The sequence below is a fragment of the Hipposideros armiger genome, unplaced genomic scaffold (assembly GCF_001890085.2).
Source record: "Hipposideros armiger isolate ML-2016 unplaced genomic scaffold, ASM189008v1 scaffold_21, whole genome shotgun sequence".
NCBI classification, from domain to species: domain Eukaryota; kingdom Metazoa; phylum Chordata; class Mammalia; order Chiroptera; family Hipposideridae; genus Hipposideros; species Hipposideros armiger.
In genome coordinates this window covers 5,397,186-5,420,429 of record NW_017731371.1, presented here as the reverse complement: position 1 = coordinate 5,420,429, position 23,244 = coordinate 5,397,186, and the positions used below count along the sequence as shown (strand labels likewise).

At 39.2% G+C, this 23,244-nt stretch overlaps 1 protein-coding gene across 1 annotated transcript in view; it reads right to left on the bottom strand.

The window, feature by feature from the left end:
* The window catches only part of CCDC192 (coiled-coil domain containing 192), a 223,253-nt gene that overhangs the window by 180,823 nt on the left and 19,186 nt on the right, over positions 1-23,244 (bottom strand). The window contains 1 exon segment of the mRNA XM_019635319.1: positions 7,646-7,753. Coding sequence (XP_019490864.1) covers positions 7,646-7,753 — 108 coding nt within the window.

The window sequence follows — 23,244 nt, the reverse complement described above, 5'->3', positions numbered from 1 at the left end:
CACAAAAGAACTTTCATCATTTGCAAAATAGGGATATAATTGCCAGGGCCTCTGGGAGAAATACTCATACATGAGCTAACATACACGGGGGTACCTACTAGAATGCCTAGCTCACAGTACAGGCTCAGTAAATATTTATTGAATGAATAAATGAGTACTCGAACAAATACCTATATGAAATTTACTAATTTCCTTGTAGAGGTTTAAAAAAAAGTGAAAAGTTAATTTGCCATCTCTGAGAAAATCTTACACAGAAAATGCAGGTTAGGCCCATGTAAAAAGACACCCGCTCTTATCAGCAGAGCCATGAGTCATAAGAGACAAGGCCTTTTGCTTTTTCTTAGACAAGAAAGTCACATTTCTTAGCACCCGGTCAGCTATTTAAAACTGACCTCTGTTTGATCTTGACATTTACAAGCAAAAGGAAGTCTTTAGTTATATAACAGGCCATCAGTCCACGCATCCCCCTGTAACAACAATAACAACAGAAGCTCATTTGTCATTGTGCCTGATTCTATTCAAAACAACACATCTCTTCACCAGCTTGTATTTTTTCCCTTACAGTCTCTGAGGCTCCCAATTGATGCTGAACAATCCCGTAAGGGGGTGAAGATTGACATCTACTTAGGTAGGAGGGGGTGTGTGTGCATGCGTGCGTGTGTGTGTGTGTATGTGTGTGTGTGTGTGTGTGTGTGTGTTTTAAATGGTTCCTCTCTGCTGTAAAAATCAACCAGAACTACATCGTTCCCAATAACTAGATTTCATGGGGACAAGGAAACCCATTCCAGGTCAAACAAACTGCTTGTGATTTTATGGCCTTAAAGTAGACTTCCAAATAGATTGGAAAACAAAAACTCATTCACAAATCTCATGATTTCAGATTGGCAAATCAAGCATAATTTCTGCGCATTTGCAGGAATGAATACTCCTACCAAGGGCACATTGCTTACTTCAAATAAACTTGACATCAAGGGATCCACTGTTGCATTTAAACAATGAAAAAGAACCAGAACATTTTTGGGGGACAATCTCAAATCAAATGCAGCAAATCACTTTGAGCCAGTCAGACACACATTTAGAAATCTAAAACTTTGCTGGAGCTCTATATTCTTTTATTCCTAAACGTACATAAAATATAGATTGAACACTAAGAGGCAACTAATGGGGGTTCATTTTAGAGCATCAGGTATAAAATGATGAATAGTTTTTGGTTATTAGAGTCAAACATACTAGTCTTTTGTCTTTCTGTATGTTTGCTTACTATGCTAAGTGTTAAAGGTAAAAAGGTCAGTTAGAAGAGTCATTCAGTCCCCAGCTGTTGCCTAAGCAAGAGAGGTTCACTGTGGAGCTCACCCACTAAGAGCAGGGGGTGGAAAGGACCCAGAAGACCGAACGTAAGTTCCAGCTCAAAAATTTACCTGGGGTTGGTAACCAGCAGTACCTGCTGAAAGTCGCACAGTTATAGAGCAATGGGATAGAATTGAGAGTCTATGGAGTTACACATCTATAAACAATGGGTTTTTGATGAGGATATCAAGACTGTTCAGTGGGGAAAAGAAGCATCTCTTCAGCAAATGGCGCTGGAAATGAGACGTCCACATGCAAAAGAACATTAAAGTTGCCGTGATCAATCACTGTGTGCAACAGTGTGGTCAAAGGGTTGGATGAGCAAGGCAGAGGCTGCAATCTGCCAACCCAATACCCACTTTCCCTTCTTAGTGAAAGAATCCCCCTCCTCTTGGGGTGGCAGTGTGCCCAGATACGTGCCCTCATTTTTTAGTCCCCATGCAAATAGCAGTGGTCAGGGGTATATAAGAATTAAAGTGAGTTTTTGAGAAAAATCCTTAAGAGGGGCTGCTCAACTAGCAGTGTTCCATCCCTATTTTGCACTTGTCTCTTCCTTCTTCATGCTGCCTGACGCGTGACTAGAATGGCTGCAGTTGCAGGTGTGTCTTGGATCTTGAACATGGGAGCCATGTTTGTGAATGCATGAAAACACAAAGCCCGGGCATCTGAGGACTGTGGGACTACCACACCCATCCTGGGCTCTCTGTGTCCTTTATATGAGTGAAAAATAATCATCTACTCGTTGGGGCTATTCTTATTTGGGTTGTTCGCTTTATGTACCCAAAACTAATCCTAACTGATTCAATCAGTTCCTGTATAGCTAGGAGCACAGGGCAAGGGTGAAGAGGACCCTTGGCCTATAGGCTTGGGTCAGGGCTGCAACTAACTTTAACTTATAGTGGGAACTTTTTGAAAATGTGGATTCTTGACCCTCAGCCCAGATCTCCTGAATTAGAAACTCTGGGAGCAGGGCCCAGTCCTCTAGGTTCCAGTTTGGGAACCAAAGTAAGTGCTTCCTGTTCAGTGCTGCTTGAGTAGGAAACCTCTTTTAAAAGGCTCTGGCCTGTGACCACATGTTCTTAAGAACAGGGTCTTTGGATTTTAAAACTACTTAGGTTCTAACATCAGTTGCACCATGTATTATCTGTACAATCTTGGGCAAATGACTTAATAGTTTTGAGACTCATTTTCCTCATGGGTGTTACAATAACAGTGTGGGTGAAATGAAATATCTATAAATTGAAGCACAGTACCTGGAACACTGTAGGTGCTTAATACTTGTTAGTTCCTCCACTCACTGTCTACCATTTATAATGCACTGCAGACATCAGGTACCAGGTATGTCTTCCTGTAGGATCTGAGCTTAGACACCCCCTCACTGCACCCTCCTTTTATGCTTTGTCTCCATTATCGCTTTTGTTACTCTTTAAGATGGAAGAGAGCCTTAGGCAGGGAGATGGGAGGGGGGGGGTGGAAAGAAAGGAAAAAGAATCTTCTTAGAGTGTAACATAACGGGTCAAGTTCACTCCAGAGTGAGGATACAGGAAGGCTCTGTTACGAATTTTATTTTGAGCCTTCAGAAATGTCCCTCTCATCAGATAAGGGAAAAATTATACCTAACTGGCATAGGAGCTATTACTAAGAAGTAAGAGAAAGGCTCACATGTGCTTTTGTCCAAGCATTAGGAAATAACACTACCATGTTCTTCTCCACTGAAACTTCTCTGCATTTTGAGTCACCAATAAACCTCTTTTTATGAAAACAAAAGGGGCAAAATTACTTTTACACTCCCAAAGATCAAAGGAGCCCCTTGCTATGTCTTGCCTAAGTTTCATTCCTACTTGGGAAAAACAATGGCGAGAAAATAAAGGTCCATTTCTCCACCAAGCTTCTCCCCTTCTAGCTTTTGCATCAAATCATGACACCTCTTTTCTAGCTAGCATTTATGGCAAACTTAATATGTAAGTGCTATTTTGTTGGGCGAGGTGTGTAGAAGATGCCTGAAGCTAATTCTGACTACAGAGTTGCTAGTGGATTCACCTCCTTGGCAAGGGGATGATCACAGGTGCCCCCCATTCCCCAGTTTCCACGAGAAAACCCAGATACCAGCACTGCCCATTTAATTCCCAGTCTGGGCAAAATCAGAGAATGGCAGAAGTAGAAGACCCAAAAGGTGATGCAGAAAGGGAGAATAAGATTAAAGCACTGAAGTGCCTTTACCAAGTGATGAGGTGAGAAAGAGTAGAAAGAAACCTGAGGAGTGAAAAAGCCAAGCTAGTATAAGGGAGCTGAGGTGTGGAAGAGGCTTTTCCTGGTTGAGAGACTATAAGATTGCGAATGCTGGAGAAGAACTGCTGTGTTATGTTTGAGTGTCTTTCAAACACTTTGAAAGGCACCTGTAAGAAAAGAAACTTCTTACACACACACACACACACACACACACACACACACACACACACACACAAGCCCATGACACTGAGAATCAGTTCTGTTGTGATTACTAGCAGGAGTGGAGGAGATAAATTAACATTTATTGAGAGCCCACTAAAGAGCCGGATACACTTATTTAATCATCAAGATAGCCCTAGGAAACCAGTATGTTTACCCCCTTCTAGATAAAACAGCTGGGATGCAGAGAGATTAAGTGAATTGCCCAAGGTCATAAAGCTGGTGAGCAGGAACAAAGCCTGAGCTATCCTGGGTCTGCTGCTGGGAGTTGGGGACCAGGCTCTGCTGATGAATGAGAGACACTGAGCCAAGGATTTTTGCCAGAGGAAGTGTCTCAGGAACTGGCCTGCCGCGTCCTCTGCACTGATGTGTCTCTGGATCTGTGCTCCATTGTGAAACTGAGCTTTTCCTGACACTTTCTTAGCACAAAAGCTGTGGGATCTATTTGCAAAATGGGTTTTCCTGACACTTTCTTAGCACAAAATCTGTGGGATCTATTTGCTTGTGTATGGTCATAAATGCAGCCCACCAGAGCCCCTTTCTTTGTCCCCCCGGTATGTACTACTGGTAATGGAAGTCAGCACACGTGCAAAAACGGCTTCTATGAGTTTCTCCAGAAGCCCTTTTACTCCCCCTTTTCTTCCTCCCCTCCTTAACACTTTTCCTTCTTCCCTAGTTTCCTTTCTAGTCCTTCATCTACCACACAATTTCCAGGCATTTCCTCCCAGTGATCTGAAACTACAGAAAATACAATCAAGTATTTTCTTTAGCAAAACTTGGTAATTTTTTGAGTTATTCGCCATTATAACCCAGGACTTTTCACTCCGGTAACTGAATTGCTGCAGTTACTTCTTACATCTGTGAACAGCCCAGGTTATAAATTTCAATTACAATATCCTTATCTCATTTTTCTTTTATTTTGAAAATGGTGATATGACTGCAGATAAATACAAAATCATTTTTAGCTCAGGGAAGCCAGTGAGAATTCTGTTTACTGTGTGACCTCACAGGGGAAATGGGCCTATTTTATTTCCTCACTATTTCTGTTCCTTTTCTTTTCTTTTTTTCCCCCCAGAGTGAACCAACAGAGAACTTGCTGGAAGGAACCTTGGAAAGGTTTACTTTAAGTAAACTGAGGCCCAGGACCAATGGATTCTTACTGTAGATGAAACCCTAGGCATCTACACTTTCCATCCTGAGTTAATTCTATGTTTTTCTCTAAGAGGCAAAGCCAGGAGGTAAGAATTTGGCACACAGTGAGATTTACCCTTTCCTCAAAGCCAGAGTCCACTGGTGGACAGAACTGTGATCTCCCACTCCTGAGTTCCATCACAGATCTTTGTCCTCCCCATTTCCTTTCCTCTGCCCTCTCCACAAGTGCATCTGGCCAGCGTTTAGCCACAGGGCTGACAAAATGATTTGGATTACCAGTGAAAGCCAACTAACATTCCCACTATCCATGTGACAAATCCTAATTAATGACATTTAAAAGAAGGTTCAAGAGATATACATGTATATAGGCAAAAATATTCCTTCACATACACATACTATCGTCTTGAATACTAATGACAATTTCTCTTTTTGCAACCTCTTTGTGGTATAGCCTGATAAGGAAGACAGTGGCACCCAGTGGACAAACGTTTGATTGTTTGAGACAGGTGTTCCATCCTGAAATATTCTCATATCTTAGCCTTAAGTGAGGCCAGTTGCTCCCTTATCTTTCACTATCCTCTGTTACCCCATTTTTAAAACATCTACTGAATTTAAAAATAGAAGGGAGTGGAATGTTCTTAGAGTTTTCATCTTTTCAAGAATTAGACTAAAACACTAGAAACAGCAACAATTTCAGGATTAAATCCTCTGAGAACAGTGTCTATATTTGAGTAATGTGTTTCAACAGTAACAGTGGAGACAGCTAACTCTAATAAAATACTCAACTTAATTAAAATTGTAATATTGAAAATGCCTGTCATGTTTTTTTTTTAACACATCATACTCTCCTTTTCCTCAAACCATTGCCAACTTCCAATTAAATTCACTTAGTTATGCATATCTGGCAACTCCAAGGACAATATTTCAGGAAAATAATACACAGAAATCCTGCAACTTAATGCAATTGTACAATTTATCTGGGAGCCATGCAAATACCCATTTTTACTCCCCAGCTATTTCATTGATTCTTTTGGTTGTGAGTTACTTAGGCAGTGAAGCCACGCTTATGTATATTTCTTCTCAAAACATCTTACTCAAGGTAGGTACAAAAAAGTTGAGTAAAAAAACTCCAGTTTCCATCTCATATATTTAATCTGCTAAACACTGAAAAAAAATGAATCTAATTATTTGATGTTACATAAAGGGATCATCGAATTAAGAATCTTAAATATTAGGGACTATTTGTATTGGAAAAAATATTTTATAAAGAACAAAAAGAATGAGTACTTTGATGGCTGAATTGAATTTTACTGACTTAAGTGAGAAATCATTAAAAGATATTTAATTACAAAATAAACATAAATCTTAGTGCAAACTAATTCAAGTGGGGGTACCCTCTTTTAGTTAGCCATTCAAAATTTCTTCCAGGTTTGGAAGTTCTGAAATTCTTGTTTTTTTCTTGTGTGAAATGGTACCTCATGTTTATCATTATTATTTTTCTTTTATAATTCATAATATTGCCACAGTTTGAGGCTTGTTTTTATTTGTTTTGGAGAAAACAAGCCAGGGTTATGGCATGCAGCTGAGATGGAAACTTTCCCAAATGGCTCTGGGCCTATGGCAACACCTTTTCATTAAATGATGAAAGTCCCTTGTGACTCCTTGCATCAATCACACTTTGTCAGTAAACAATAAACACATCCCAAAGTAAGACATGCACTTTTTTTTGTAAATTGAAAATTCACTTCTTTTTCTCATAACACAGGCACCTTTCTCCCCTAGTTTCTGCAAAAGTTCTTATAAAATTCTGATGCAATCAATCTTTGCTGTACAGACATTTGCTATGAAAAAAACTCTCTTAAAATTGTTTTTCAAAACTCTCTGACGAATATTATCAAAATGTATCAATGCATGATAAATCAATAAACATTTAGAACATCATTTCAAGGTCTCTGCTGTCCATTTTCCTCCACTGACTGTCACCAAGAGTGGACATTGGTGCCCTGTAGAAGGATGCAGACTCTACATGGCTTTGCTGTCTGGGCAAAGCTCACCAGCACATGAGGAAAGGACAAAACAGTAACAATGGGATTTGCACTACACACTATGCTGTTGGCAAAGGAATCATATTGGGAAATGGTCCAGCCCCCGGGCTGAGCTTTACTGATACCCACATTCAGTGTCTCTGAAATCAGAGAGCTGACATGTAAGCAGATCACCTATAAAGTGTCCAGGCTGCCCAATACAGGCTGAACTCCACTTATGATTGGCTGTGCTTCTGTGAGTTTCATAAAACCAAGAGGGAAACCAGTATTTGGAAAACTCTCTTTTTCTCAAATAATCTGAGAAAATTACTTCTGTGCGATTTCTATAGGTATTATCTTACCTTTGGGCTTATCTGTTTATAATACAACTATGGTTCACTTATTCAAGAAAACCACTTGCTTAAAGATGGCTTGCCTAACTCATGGGCTGTGGTGAGTGAAAATTAAAATATAAATGTAAAAGGAGATTTAAAGGCTGAAAAGGTCCATATAGGTTAAAGTAATTACTGTTGTATCTAAACTGAATGTAATGCTGTGTGTGTGTGCATGCATGTGTGTGAATAATTGTTGAGGTTAAAATGGATATTTATATTTATACTTGCTCTACTAAACACTGAGGAATATATCTTTCCAGTACCAATGACAGGTATTACCTGTTCAGATAAGGCTTTAGCTTTATCTTCTGCTTCCTTCAGGCAAATCTCCAAGGCCTCAAGATGTTCCAAAGTAAATGTCATCTGTCCAGGTTCCAGGGACTCTTCCTTTAAAATAATAATCGAGTATTACTTTTTTACATGGGCAGTTTCCTGAGCACATCTCACAAACTTTATGAACTAAAGATAGGCTTAATAAACTCACATGAATCATCTCTTTGTCTTCAACACAGTAATAAAATAGTGAAATTTCATGAAAGCAATAGTCTTATTTAACATTTAAGGTATACAGGAAGGGTAAAAATATGTATTAAATTATGACAATGAATAACTTTAGAAAGTTAGAATAGATACAGAGAAAGCCACCTTGAGACTGCTGGAGAGGCACAGATGCAGAACAGGCTACTTCCACACCCACATATAACCATAAAAATCAGGAGAGATATCTTAGCTGTGGAGGTCCCCTCCAGAGGAGCAAGGGGTCTAAGTGCTGCACCAGGCTCCCGAGCCCAGGGTTCCAGTACCAGGGAGAGAAATCCCCATAAATTCTGGCTGTGAAAACCAGCAAAGATTGTGGCTGAGTGAGACTGAGGGCAGCTGCAATCCCAGGTGCTCCTTTAAAGGGCCTGTGCATGTACTTACTCACTGATGAAATGCAGTCTGAGCTCCAACACTGGGGTAGCAGCTGGAAAGGCAGCAGTGGCATATGGGGAGGAACTGAGTTGTCTGGCTGCAGGGCAAGGGCTGGAGGGGCAGCTTTCTCCCAGACGGAGGAGCTGGCCCTCCCCACTCCCAGCATGCAGACACAGGCAGACACCATATCTGAGTCTCCATCAACCTGGCTAACACCATTTGTTTGTTCCGCCCTGGTGATTCCCAGACAGCCTGCCCCACCCAACTTCCAGGCACACCTATGTCTCTTCCAGTGCCTTTTCCATACAAACTACCTGCCTTGGTTCATGCTGAAGACATTCCTAAAGTCTCTCAAAGCTTTACAAAACCCAAACTAGCAGCATCTGGCTTTGGTGTGTGCCATACCTCTGGCTGAACAGCTCTAAGTTTACCACTAGCGGCAGCTGGCCTTGGTTCATGGCTTGGTGTCTCATGGTATTTCCAAGCCCAGCACGGGTGGTGGCCATCTGCGGATTGCTTTGTGGCTCATGCCAGGTGGCCCTGGGCAGGCCACAGGCTGTGGCTGAACTTAGGCTGCAGCAAGTGTTCTCTCAGAAGGCCCCAGGACTGGCAAAAATGCTTTGGACCAAGCCAGAGCATCACTGAGACATCTCCAAGGATGACACACCCAAAGGGCACACTGGGCAGGCACCAGAGTCCTGCTAAAGTGAATCCTACTCTGTAGGGTCAGTCCCTACACCACAGCTCCTCCACTGCAGTCACAGCCAGTCCCCATAACCAATCAATCTTAGGGTCAATCCCTCCCATTGACTAGCAAACAGCAACCAAGTCTCAACTACAACAGGAGGGCACATGCAACCCACACAAGGGACACACCTGGAGCACCAAGCTCTGGTGACCAGAGAGATTGCACTGGGCCCATAGGACATCTACTACATAAGGCCACTCTACTCAGACTGGGAGACATAGCAGTCCAACCTAATATGTAAAAACAAACACAGAGAGGTAGCCACAATGGAGAGACAATGAAACATATCCCAAATAAAACAAAACAAAACGAAGTTCCAGAAAAAGCACTAAACAAAATGAAGATAAGCAATCTACCAGATGCAGAGTTCCAAACATTGGTTATAAGGATGCTCAATGATTTCAGGGAGAACTTCAACAAAGAGAAAGAAAACATAAAAATGGAGAAAGGAAATATAGAAAAGAACCAGTCAGAAATAAAAAATACAATAACTGAAATGAAGGGTAAATTAGAAGGAATCAATAGTAGATTAGATGAAACAGAGGCTTGAATCAGTGATTTAGAAGATAGAGTAGCAGAAAACACCCAAGCAGAACAGCAAAAAGAAAAAGAATCCAAAAAAAAAGAGGATAGCTTAAGGGGTCTCTGGGACATCAAGTGTACCAACATTCACGTAATAGGGATACCAGAAGGAGAAAAGAGAGAGCAAGGAATTGAAAACTTGTTTGAAGAAATAATACTGGTAAACTTCCCTAACCTGGTGAAGGAAATGGATATTTAAGCCCAGAAAGAGAAGAGAGAACCAAACAAGATGAATCCAAAGAGGTCCACACAAGACACATCATAATTAAAATGCCAAAGGTTAAAGACAAAGAAAGAATCTTAAAAGCAGCAAGAGACAAACAGTTAGTTACCTCCAAGAGAGCCCCCATTAGACTGTCAGCTGATTTCTCAACAAAAACATTGCAGGCCAGAAAGGATTGGCACAAAATGTTCAAAGTGATGAAAAGTAAGGACCTACAACCAAGACTACTCTACCCAGCAAAGCTATCATTTAGAATTGAAGGACAGATAAAGATCTTTTCAGACAAGAAAAAGCTAAAGGAGTTCACACCAAACCAGAATTACAAAGAATCTTAGAGGGACTTTTTTAAAAAAAAAAAAAAAAGATAAAAAATATGGGTAATAAAATGGCAATAACTACATATCTATCAACAATTACTTTCAATGTAAATAGATTAAATGCTCCAATAAAAAAATAGATGGCTGAATGGATAAGGAAACAAGACCCTTACATATGCTGCCTACAAGAGATTCACTTCAGCTCAAAAGATACACACAGACTAAAAGTAAAGAGGCAGAAAAAGATATTTCACGAAAATGGAAACAAGAAAAATGCTGGGGTAGCAATACTTATGTCAGGCAAAATAGACTTTAAAACAAAGGCTATAACAAGAGATAAGGAAGGACTGACTTCTGGATATTTATCCAAAGGAACCCAAGACTCTACTTCGGGAAGACATGTATCCATATGTTCATTACATCATTGTTTACAATGGCCATGATATGAAGGCAATCTGTGTGTCCCTGAATGAATTAATGGATAAATAAGAGGTGGTACATATATTTAATAGGATATTACTCAGTCATAAAAAAAGAATGAAATCTTGCCATCTGCAACAACATGGATGGACCTAGATGGTATTGTGCTAAGTGTAGTAAGTCAGACAGAGAAAGACAAATGTTGTATGATTCCACCTATAAGTGAAACCTAAAGAACAAACAAAACAGAAACAAATTAATAGGTACAGAGAACATTTTGATGGTTGCCAGATGGGAGGGGTTTTGGGGGGGGGTGAATAAAGGGAAGGGATTAAGAGGTAAAAATTAGTTGTTACAAAGTATTCATGGGGATGTAGGGTACAGTATAAGGAATATAGTCAATAATATTGTAATAAGTAAGCATAGTGTCAGATGGGTACTAGATTTATTAGGGTGATAGATGGGAGGAGGTTTGGGGACAAGAGTGTAAAAGGTGAAGGGATTAAGAAGTACAAATTGGTAGTTACAAAACAGTCATAGAGATGTAAAGTAAAGCATAGGGAATATAATCAATGACATGATAATAACTATGTATAGTGCCAGGTGGGTACTAGACTAGTCAGGGGGATCATTTCTTGAATTATATAAATGTCTAACCACTGTGCTGTACATCTGAAATTAATGTAAAATAATATTGAATGTCAACTGTAATTGAAAAATTTTAAAAGGGAGAAAAAAGGTGATGGGAAATAAGAGGTTCAAATTTTCAGATATAAAACAAATAAGTCTTGAGGATGTAATGTACAGCCTGGGGAATCCAATCAATAATATTGTGATAGCATAGTATGGTGTCAGATGGTTGCTGGACTTATCATGGTGATCACTCCTTTAGGTACATAAATGTTGACTAATTATGGTGTATCCCTGAAATGAATATAATATTGCATGTTAACTATATTTTAATAAAAACTTTAAATTTCTTTTTTAAATAAAATAAAGTAAAAATTTAAAAATGCAAAAAAAAAAATTAGAATAAAATTACCCACATTGGAATTTGGTTAAGCTGCAACTTTTACTCTTGATACAAATAAAACTTTTCTTCCAGAGGTTAAGACCAATATTTCACTTCTAATAAGAGATGTCACCGAGAATGCCTACATTTTTATTGGGTCTTCGGAAAAGTCATGATGTATTTTGACTATATTTTTCAAAGGTCATTTGTTTATACAAAGAACAAAGATCAATCAATGACATATTGCCCGTTTTGTTCAAGAGCCTTTTGCCATCTTTCAGTGAGCTTCATAATTCCTCATTCATAGAAGGAACTGTCTTTATTTGCAAAAAAATGAACAAGGTGCTGATTTACAGCCTCATCTGAATTGAACGTTATACCACGCAGGAGTTTTGAAGAGAGTGAAACAAGTGCAAGTCTGATGGTGCAAGGTCAGGCGAGTATGGTGGGTGTGGCAACACATCCCATCCAAGCTCCAATAATTTTTGATGGGTGATCAAACTTGTGTGTGGTCTCACATTGTCGTGATGGAACACAACTCCTTTACCATTAACAAGCTCTAGATGTTTCTGGATGATGGATTCGTTAAAACTGTCCAATTGCCAATAGTACACATTCAAATTGATTGTTTGGTTCCTTGGTAGGAGCTCGAAAAACATGACACCTTTAAAATCCCACCACACTGAGAGCATAACCTTCCTCTGATGAATGTCTGCTTTCGATGTCGTTTGAGGCGAATCATCACGTCGGGACCAAGACCATTTGCACACCACATTGTTGTAAACAATCTACTTCTTATCACCAGTTATCAGTCGCTTCAAAAAAGGATCGTTTTCCTCACGTTTAATGAGCATATTGCAGATGTTTATACGCGCTGTCAAATGAACTTCTTTGAGTTCATGTGGAACCCAAATATCGAGCTTGCTTACGTATCCCAGCTTCTTCCAGTGGTCCTGAACACTTGAATGATGGATGTTCAATGTTTCTGCAATCTCTCGTGTCATATAATGTAGGTTTGACTTGATCAACGTCTTTATTTTGTCGTCATCAACCTCGGTGGGCCTCCCTGACCAAGGAGCGTCGTTGAGATCAAAATCACCAGCACGTAATTTCATGAACTATTGCTGGCAGTGACATTCTTATAGAGCATTGTTACCATAAACTTTATGCAACTTTTCACAAGCTTGATGCGCGTTCTTCCCTTTATGGAAGTAAAACAGTAAAATATGGCAAACATGCACAGCTTGGTCTTCCACCTTCCACTTGTTGTAAAATCTCCAAAACTCAACCAAATCGCTCAATTTTTTTTTAGAATGAAGCTAGAATTGTCAGCTGTCAAATGTCATAGCAATAACATAGATGTGAATGACTCTAGCACTTCCAAAAATGAGCTAATGCCATCTGTTGCAAAGATGCGTCATGACTTTTCCGAAGACTCAACAACATTCACCTGTAGAGTTATCTGGACTCAGAGAAGATGTTTCCTCTGGTCAGCACCTGTTTTTCACAAGTTCCATTAAAACAAAAATCCCACATGCTTTAGAATCAGATCATCCTTCCCCAAACATGGCTAATATGACTCAGATCAGCAGATGCATCGACTTTGGCCTCATCTCAAAATTGTCCAAAAGTTGCTCTTTCACATCTCCAAGCAGAGGAGGGTGCCAAATTGACCTGAAAATATCGGTCACAGGCCTTACTGAGACTAGAGCACTTCCTTACTACTCTTTGGCTATCGAGACAATTAATTAAAATTACACAGCAACATGAAAAGTTAAAAAAGAAAACCTGCTGCTTTGTTTTTTCCCTTTGGTTTAGGAGCCTACTGATTTTACACATGTGCACATTTCCTGATGATACAATAGAGCCATCTGGTGGTAAATGGAGCCAGCCATAAAAATAAAGCATTCATTCAGTCTTATAATTGTTCATACAGCACTCTGATCCTCAGGCCCCGGGGCCTCTGATATAAATGAAACGTTGTGGGATGAGGTGCAAAGGAATGTTGCTATGACTCAAAAACAGCCTGGCTCCTGGGTCACATGCAGCTGCATAATCTCCCCCAAAAGTTGGCTCTTGTGGGATGAACATCTTGGGCTAGAATAGTGATAATGGTTCCAATAATTTCAAGAATCAGTCCCCCCAAAAAATCTCAAAAACACGAGCCTCAAAACAATTTGTGTGTGTAGTTCTACTTACAGATAATTTGTGCTGCAAAACCTTCTATGCAGAAAGAGGAAATTGCTAAGAGGCCAACCTGTTCCAAAAAGACTGGGAATCCCTGATCTAGACTGCTGCTTCCAGGGAGAATCTTCTTGTCTAATGTTGGATCTCAAGAGGAAGTTTTAAAAATACTTGTGAGTAGACCAAGCAAGATCAGCTAATCTGGTGCTCTAAGCATCCCAAATTTCCTCAGCCAAGGACAACCATTTCCAGTGAGACACAGCCATTGTAAGTAAAGCCAAATGAAACAGGCTTGACTGCGGACTGCTATTAAGTAACCCAGGACTTTTTGTACACAGGTAGGTTTAAGGTCACATGTTGTAGAACTAAGACAGTCCTGAGCAAACTGTGAAGAATGTCGTCTGCCTTCTTTACCCCAGCTGCAAGTCGTCACTCCCCCTCCTCTGACACGCCTTCCTGTTCCCCCCACTCCCTTAAGAGAAAGTCAGAAATGTGTCTTCACCGAGGTAAAAACAGCTTACACAAAGACAAGTACATTTTAACAGGAGGCAACCCTCATTAACCAAACAAAGGAAAAGACATTAAATCAATAATAATTTTAGAAATAAGTAAATACATGGGGTTAGGAGTTTTGGAGGTAGGCGTGGGTGGTTTCAAGGATTCTAAAACAGTTTTAGTCATTGTTCCAGTTTTACAGGATACAATGACAGAAGAGCAGAAAGGTGGAACATATACCATTAAGTTCACTCTGCTTCAGGGGCGTGTGGACGCACTCTACATAAAGCAATTTATGTTTATTATAATATAAACATGAAACTGTCTTGGTGGTTAAAGTAATTGATGAATGATATGCTAATAAAGTCTGTTACATGTTAAAAATATACGATATATACCGTTATTTGGGGAGTGAACTGTGTCTGTGGATTTTCAAATGGTGAATTCCAGCAAGTCAATGGAAATTAAATTTCAGTTTTTCACTTCTATTCTTTGTCTTAAAATTTTCAACAAAAAAAGAAAAAAATATTTCTACCTAAACATCAAGTCAGTCATCGAAGTACACGTCGCTAAGATAACTAAGATGATTGATCTAAAAGACTACTACAGAATATTAAATATTCAAATAGCTCTTTGATAACAGTAAAGAAACTAGATTATTATGCATGTGTATTAAAGTTGACCATCTACTCATTGACAAATCTTATATGAAATTGTAAAAGTAGATTTTCTTCTGGCTGCAGATGTTCCTCATTTGAGAATCTGGAGGAAAATCTACTTTTTTTCTAATTTAATTTTTCTTGATTTCTCTAACCTATCTCAGTATCTTTCTCATTGTCCCCTCCCTTACTTTTAAGTCAGTATCTCTTTCTTTCACCATGACCTTGCCCTTCTTCACCAGCTGCACAAACTCCTTCTGCTCTTCATGACTGGGTCAAGGTCACTGATTCAAACCCTCCACCCCCCTCTGAACCCACATGCGACACTTAGAAAGGCCCCTGCATGCAGAGGCCAGACAACACTGCAATGAGCATTTAGTAGGAGCTCAATAAATAGCTGTTGATTGAAGGCTCAGCAGTCAGAGAAGGTGGTTACGCCAGAAAGAGCAGCCCTTCAGGCTGAGAGGTTGTAACAGTGACTCCTTTGAGCAATATTTTCCATGCATCCAGCCTGGGTCACCGACAGGGATAAGATTCTTAGAGAAATTCTGCTTGCCAAGGCCAGATGCAAGATAGTGCAGCAGAGAGCCAGGAGATGGCAATGGAGATGGGTGATGATAGCAGGCAGGGTTGTTGTGAGGATTAAATGAGGGCAGGTAACTGCTTAGACAGACGAAGTGCTCAATTAATATTATTAATAATTCTATTATCCTAACTCCTTAAAGGGAACCATTTGCTATTAAAACTTTCTAGCTTCTTTTTAACCTTAGGAAAAGAAAGTCCCCGTAGAGACATTTTTTTTTTGTCAAGCGAATGAGCAAATGACAGCCATGCGAAATTCAGTCAAGTGTGCAATTAGAACAAAGTTAATATGTTAAATATGTGCATGTGCATTTATTTAAAAGCCAGATTGCTAAATAAAGGTGTGGTTCTAGAAAATTCCGCACTTACAAAAGAGCATTTTGACATGGGTCAGTTCAAGACAAACGTTTCTAAACAGCCCGAAGCTTCTAAAGTCCAGGGTTCCAGCAGCAGCCCCTGCTCAGTGGTACAGTAACTTCCTGCCAGAGAAAACATGCTCTCGCTATATTTTGTAATGGTCTGCTTGGTACTTCCTCTATTTACTACTACTCTCTATTTATCTTTCCCCCTGATTGGCAGGCACTGAAGGCCCTACACTTCCTCACTCTTCTCCAACCTGCTCCTATTTCTTACACAGGTTAAAACCTTTCCCCAGGCTCCTAGCTCAGCTCCTTAGCCTGGGCAGATTTCTGTCATCCCTCCCCCCATCTTTGATGACCAGAATTCATGTTAGAGTGGAAATTTCGTCACTCACACATCCTTTTGTGCTTAGCTTTCGCAAAAGACTCTTAGGCTAAATTGCCAAATTCTATTTAGGCAACAGTTTAAAAACTCAGTTTCCCTGATTTCAATCCATTCTAGTGAAAACAGTATTCCTCTGTGCTTGGAGTTGCCCCAGGAGTCACTTAATAAGGTACTTTAATTCAAAACTTGAACAAACTACAACTATTGTCAAAGCCCAGTGGAAAGAAGGTTCTAGAAAGTGCCCATCAATATAACTGTGAAGGGGATGGCCATGGGAGGATGACAGATAAGCACTGACTAAAGAGAACTCTAATCTGGAAGGCTACATTTCGGACTTAACTGACCATTTGACTTGAGCTACGTGACTTTTGGCCTTCACTTCACGGGGCCTCAGTTTTTCATCTTTAAATGATGAATACATTGGTCAGATCCTAGCAGGAAACAGAAGACCACTCCAATGGAATGATTGAGGGGAGTTTAATGAAGGGACTATGTAAAGAGGTGTGGGCACAGTTAGGGTATCAACAAAGGATGGTGAGGCATACCCTAGAAGCGCAGATACCATTTGCCTTACCTTGAAGAGGCAGGGGGAGGGGTCATGGGAGAGTATTATTACAGGATCAAGAAAGAGAGTTTGCAGAGAGGGCCACCCCAGGAGCTGGGACTTGGGGTAGAAGAACACAGCCACTGTCACCCTGTGCCCAGGCAGTAGTAGCGGATGGGCCAGTGGAATATATAGCCTGACCTCATCTCTTCTCACCCTCTGTGCTTCTATCTGTATCTCCCTTGGACTGAACCCAACAAGAAGCCAGAGGGCAAGAGAGTCTCAATGTCAAGCCCAGAAAGACCCGCTTTCCTGGAAAAGAGCAAAAGGAAAAACACCTTGCAGGAAAGAGTGCAAAGTAAACTGGAAGGGGAAACGACGACACCTCAGGCCACAGGGGTTTGATGATATCGGCGGGCTCCAAATGCCAGCCTATCATAGGTCAGTGTTGGTTTATGGTAACATTTTCACCAGTTGGCAAGAAAAGGACAGCACTAAAATTTAAAAAAGGACACAGTGAAATGATCACAAAGCCAAATGTATTCTATTTAGAGGACTGTCCTTTATTCTGAGATTATGACCGTTCTATATATTTTGGTGTTTAAAAGGATGTTTCATTAACAAATGGTGGTGATAGTACATGGAAATTATTGTGTTTTTTCTTGAAAAAAGTGGAAAAGTTGGCAGTTCTATGAGAACTAACCCGTTATTTGGGGGGTGAAAATTCTTAGTTTTATGAAATGTAAAGTAAAGAGACCTCCATCTAAGTCATCTCGGTTAAATTATGAATTAAATGACTTATCAGGTGGACTTTCCAAAACTATGGTCCCTGAATCCTCCTGGACCAAGTTCAAGATGAGGGACCTATTTTCAATATCAAGTTGCTTGAGCAAGGTTACAGGATACTCTTTTTTCTAGAAAAAAAGAAAAAACGAAAAACACATTTCTAAAGGCCAATCTTTCATCCTGTGAAAGATTTAACTACTTTTGCATTTCTGTAGCATCACTGATAGAATAAAAGAAAAGGTACTTGAAAGGAACTGTTGACTCAGATTTTAACTTATTAAAAGGTTGTTGGCATGGAAGTTAAAGAGAAATGACCATATGACATTTGATAACTTCATAAATAGCCAAATAATGGCCTACCCGAAATTCTTAACAGGTCAACTCTTATTTTAACTCAGTTGAAAGCGTTTCAATTCATTAAGATAACATTTTAATTTCTTTAAAAAATAAAGGAGAAGGGGAAATGAGGAGTCGCTATTTAGTAGGTATAGAGTTTCAGGTCTGCAAGATGAAAAAGCTCTGGACATTAGTTGCACAAAAATGTGGACGTGCTTTACACTATGGAACTGCACATTTTAAAATGGTCAATTTTATGTTATATGTATTTACCACATTAAAAATAAAAATAACATAAAACAAATGTATATAGCAGGTCAATTTATAGAGTGAAGGAATTAGACAATGTTAAAATTAATTCAACTCATTACCTACTTCACAGGACTATTGTGAAAACAAAATGAAAGAAAGGTTGATTGAACATAATAAAAACTTAAAGTTAAAAAAATAAAAAGCATAATAATCTTACTGAAGGAAAGGACTTTGATTAATAAAGAAGACAAAAAAAAATACTGTTTGTTTTCAATGAAATTTTGGTTTAGTGGAGCCTATAATCATGAAAATACTTTTCCCATTTGTAAAGCCAGTGCTTTGCATAGGTGAGTTCTTCATGACAGGGTTATTTATTTTCTCACACATCATACGTAAGTTTAGATTTTGAGTGCTTCGTCATATTCACCAACAGTGGTTTTTTTTTCATCCTCCCACTGTAGCCCAGTGTTTTAGGAAATGTACATCCCTGTAGGAAGAAGGATTTTCAGGTCAGCTTCTGAATAAGGTGATAGAATTTTACTGCTCAAATTAACTGAGGTTTTTCAAACTTAGCTTTGTGAATAAATTATTGCTAAACTGTGAATAATCAAAAGCAAATGTTTTATGATTAATAGTATTCAGAGTAAAGGTAATTTTTTTTCTGCTAATAAATTTGAGGCTCTAAATAACTAAACTTAAAAAAAAAATCCAAGAAATTTAACTGCAATGATAAGAACTTCAACACTCTAATGACGTTGTTCCAAAATCCTAGCAAGGAAATCCTTAATTGAACTTGATGTTTCATGAGAAACCTTTTCCATAAGAATCATCCCCGTAACCCAGACTGGCATTTGCACAGACTCCCTTCTTTACTAAGATTTGAAGGAGAAATATGTTATGCATTCCTTGGGATCAGATAAAAGTTTAGCAACAATTTCCATAGTGCATTCCAACATGATAAGGTAAGCAGAGGACAGATGGGAGAGTTCTTTGTTGCTGTGAATTTCCACTTCTTTTAAGGTCTCCCAGTCAAAATATCACTAAGAGGCATGGCCAGAGTATCAGAGAAGGTGGCATAGTGTGCCCAACATTAGCTACTCAGTAGGCCTCAGTTTTCTCAGTTGTAAAATGAGAAGATCATTATATCTAATCCATCTTGCTCTCTTTGGTGGCCATTTGTCATGCTATTTTGACAGTCCAGGATCTTTCACATCTTTGGAGAATTTCCCCTCTCCCCAAAATATAAACCAGGAACTCCCTCTCAAGCATTGTGTGCATCCAAGTTGTGACACGTGGCTCCACCAATCAGACACACCAGCCCATATCAGACTTCGATATGGGCGAGAGTGATAAGAAACAGGTGCCAAACAGAATGGAACCTGGGAGGTTGAAAGCGTCGTTCTCTGTTCAGAGGCTGCAGTGACGAAGACTTAGCAGTAATATCTCATGATCCAGGGAAGTAAAAAGTGATGTGGGGCCTGTGTATCGTGGCGGCAGCAATTAGCTCTTCACTAGAGTCCGGCAGGGTAATTATTGTACAATAATTGTGTATAGCCTCCAAGCCTGATTCTCAGATTTTCCTAGGGATTGTCCAAAATACCTAATGTCTTTTAATAATTCATTTCCCCCTTAATGCTAACTAGTCTGGATTTTGTTGATTTTAAATGTGAATCTGACTGATGGATTATTGCTTATTGTTCGTGTGATTTTTAAGCATGTCATTTAATTATTCTGAGCCTCCATTTTATCACCTCTAAAAATGGAAGAAATGCTAACTCAGTAGGGGCTGCTGTGATGATTACACATGGTGATGCAGAAAAATGCTTGGGATAATGCCTGATCCACAGAAGTACGTTTTTTGTTTCATTGGTTTTTTTTTTTTTTAAAGCATCTTCTTTTTAAACTCTAGGTTTTATGTTTCGGTGGTATAGCTTCTAGGAGATCACAGCCTAGGAAAGAGCCCAAGAGTTGATCATAAAGATCTGAAACTTTTAGAAACTCTGAAGGTCTTGACATTATGCAACTACAAGTAGCCTGGTTATTCCTTGAGGAAAAAGTAAATCATTATGCACAATATAAGAACAAAAAGTTTAAAATGTAGAAGAGAGCATGGCCTGTACCCTTTTCTGCCTGCTAAAGAGGGTTTTACTTGGTCTGCTCTGATTCTTCCTTTTCTTGAGCTTCTTGCTAGACATGTTCTTCTGGGGGTTCTGAAATGAAAATGGAGAGACTGAAAAAGAGAGAGAGGATTAAGGACTATGGTTAAAGAAGAAAGTTTTCCAGGGAACTATTGAGGAAAAAATTTAGGAAAAGCTGTCATGCGAAATAGAAGCTTATGGAAAAGGAAAGAAGGATTTTCAAAACATGTATCTCTGAAAATTTTCCCCACATTCTGTTTAATTTGTGCAATTTAAACCTCACTGTATCATTAGAGTTTATTGGACCCAAATGTAGTTTTGAGTTTCTGTTTTTGAGCCATTCTATCTATAACAACCTATATTTCATGGCTTTTATTCTTCCTTAGAGGTCTTACAAAAAAAAAAGCAAACAATATACCGAAGGTGCCAAAAAAAATGTACAGGCTTGACTTGTTATAGGTATATATTGAGTATTACAATTTTAATACAGCTTTTTTCTTTCTTAAAATGTGTATACATTTTTTGGCACCCCCTGTATATTTATTTTTAAAACATAGAATAAAACTCATTCTATCTTGCAAATACAATACAGATAGATGCACTGGAGACTTCTACAAATCTAAGATATTGTGGGATCTTAGTTATCTTATTTTTCCTTTATTTGAAACATTTTGTTACTTAATCCTACTAGGAATTTTTTTTTCATTATTCATCAATTATTTCCTATTAATACTTTAAAGATTTAAAAGACCTCCCCCCACAAAAAAATTGTAGAATTGCCTAGGAGGACAACACAATAATAAAATTAATAATTATCTTTCATTTTCTTATTGTGTTGCCAAAAGTATTACATCATCTTTCAAAGTATAAAAGATGAGACACCATTTTTATAACCTAGTTTTGGCTTTCATTGAACACAGCTGTGAATAGTGACTTTTTCTTTTTCCATTCATAATGTCCAAAGAGAAGAAAATTTACAGAGGAGGAGATTTCACAATTCTTAGGCAAATCAGAAGATGAACTTGAAGGGCAGCCCTCTTGATCAGCACTGTCCAGTGCAGTGTCCAGTGCAGTAGCCACTGACCACATGTGGCTTTTCAGTTGAATTCAGTTGAAATCACTTGAATTCAGATGTGTTGTAATTGTAAAATACGCACAGGATTTTGAACACTTAGCACAATAAAAAAGAATGTAAAAATAATAAAAAAATAAAAATTAAAAAATAAATAAAATAAAAATAAATAAATAAATAAATAATTTAAAATATAAAAGAATGTAATATCACAATACTTTTTTATATTGATTACATGTTGAAATGACAATATTTTTGATATGTTAAGTTAAATAAAATATATTATTAAAATTTAATTTTACCTCTTTATTTAAAATTTTTAATGTGACTACTAAATCATATATTGGGTCATCGGAAAAGTCATGACATATTTTGTCTATGTTTTTTTTTTTTTAAAGATTTTTACTGGGGAATTGGGGGGATGGGAGCAGTGCTGGGGAATTGGGGGAAGGGGAACAGACAAGTTACTATCGTTTTTTTTGTTCTTCAGTCTAGTTGTGGAGGACGCTGCTTCACTGGCCCAAGTTGGCACCATCATTGCACTCTTCCTGGGCGAGGCAGATCAGTCGCCAGCTTCTGAACGGCCTCTCACTGCGGCTGCTGGCTGCTCACGCTGGCTGCTGGCTACACACGGTAGCCCATGGCAACCCACTGCCACAGGGGCTGCAGCCTATGCCGCCGCCGGCAACTCACCGCAGCCCAGCTCCAGATTGAGCTGTTGTTCAGCATCTTAGCTGTGGAGGGCAGTGTCACTGGCCCTCATATGTGGGATCCGAACCGGGCCCCTCTGGTGTCCCAAGCCAGTTTTTAACCATACCGCCACTCGGCCGGCCCTTGTCTATGTTTTTTAAAGGTCATTTGTTTATATAAAAAGCAAAGATCAATCGATGATATATTGCCCGTTTTGTTCAAGAGCCTTTTGCCATCTTTCAGTGAGCTTTGTAATTCCTCGTTCATAGAAGGATCTGTCTTTATTTGAGAAAAACTGAACAAGGTGCTGATTTACAGCCTCATCTGAATTGAACGTTATACCACGCAAGGAGTTTTGAGGAGAGCGAAACAAGTGGAAGTCTGACGGCACAAGGTCAGACAAGTATGGTGGGTGTGGCAACACACCCCATCCAAGCTCCAATAATTTTTGACAGGTGATCAAACTTGTGTGTGGTCTAGAGTTGTCGTGATGGAACACAACTCTTTTACAATTAACAAACTCTGGATGTTTCTGGATGATGGATTCATTCAAACTGTCCAATTGCCAATAGTACACATTCGAATTGATTGTTTGATTCCTTGGTAGGAGCTCGAAAAACACGACACCTTTAAAATCCCACCACACTGAGAGCATAGCTTTCCTCTGATGAATGTCTGCTTTCGATGTCGTTTGAGGCAAATCATCACGTCGGGACCAAGACCAAACAGTCCACTTCTCATCACCAGTTATCAGTCGCTTCAAAAAAGGATAGTTTTCCTCATGTTTAATGAGCATATTGCAGATGTTTATACACGCCCGTCAAATGAACTTCTTTAAGTTCATGCGGAACCCAAATATCGAGCTTGCTTACATATTCCAGCTTCTTCAGGTGGTCCTGAATGCTTGAATGATGGATGTTCAATGTTTCTGCAATCTCTCATGTTGTATAACGTGGGTTTGACTTGATCAACATCTTTATTTTGTCGTCATCAACCTCGGTGGGCCTCCCTGACCAAGGAGCGTCATTGAGATCAAAATCACCAGCACAGAATTTCGTGAACCATTGTTGGCACTGACATTCCTGAAGAGCATTGTCACTGTAAACTTTGTGCAACTTTTCACAGGCTTGACACGTGTTTTTCCCTTTATGGAAGTAAAACAGTAAAATATGGCAAAAATGC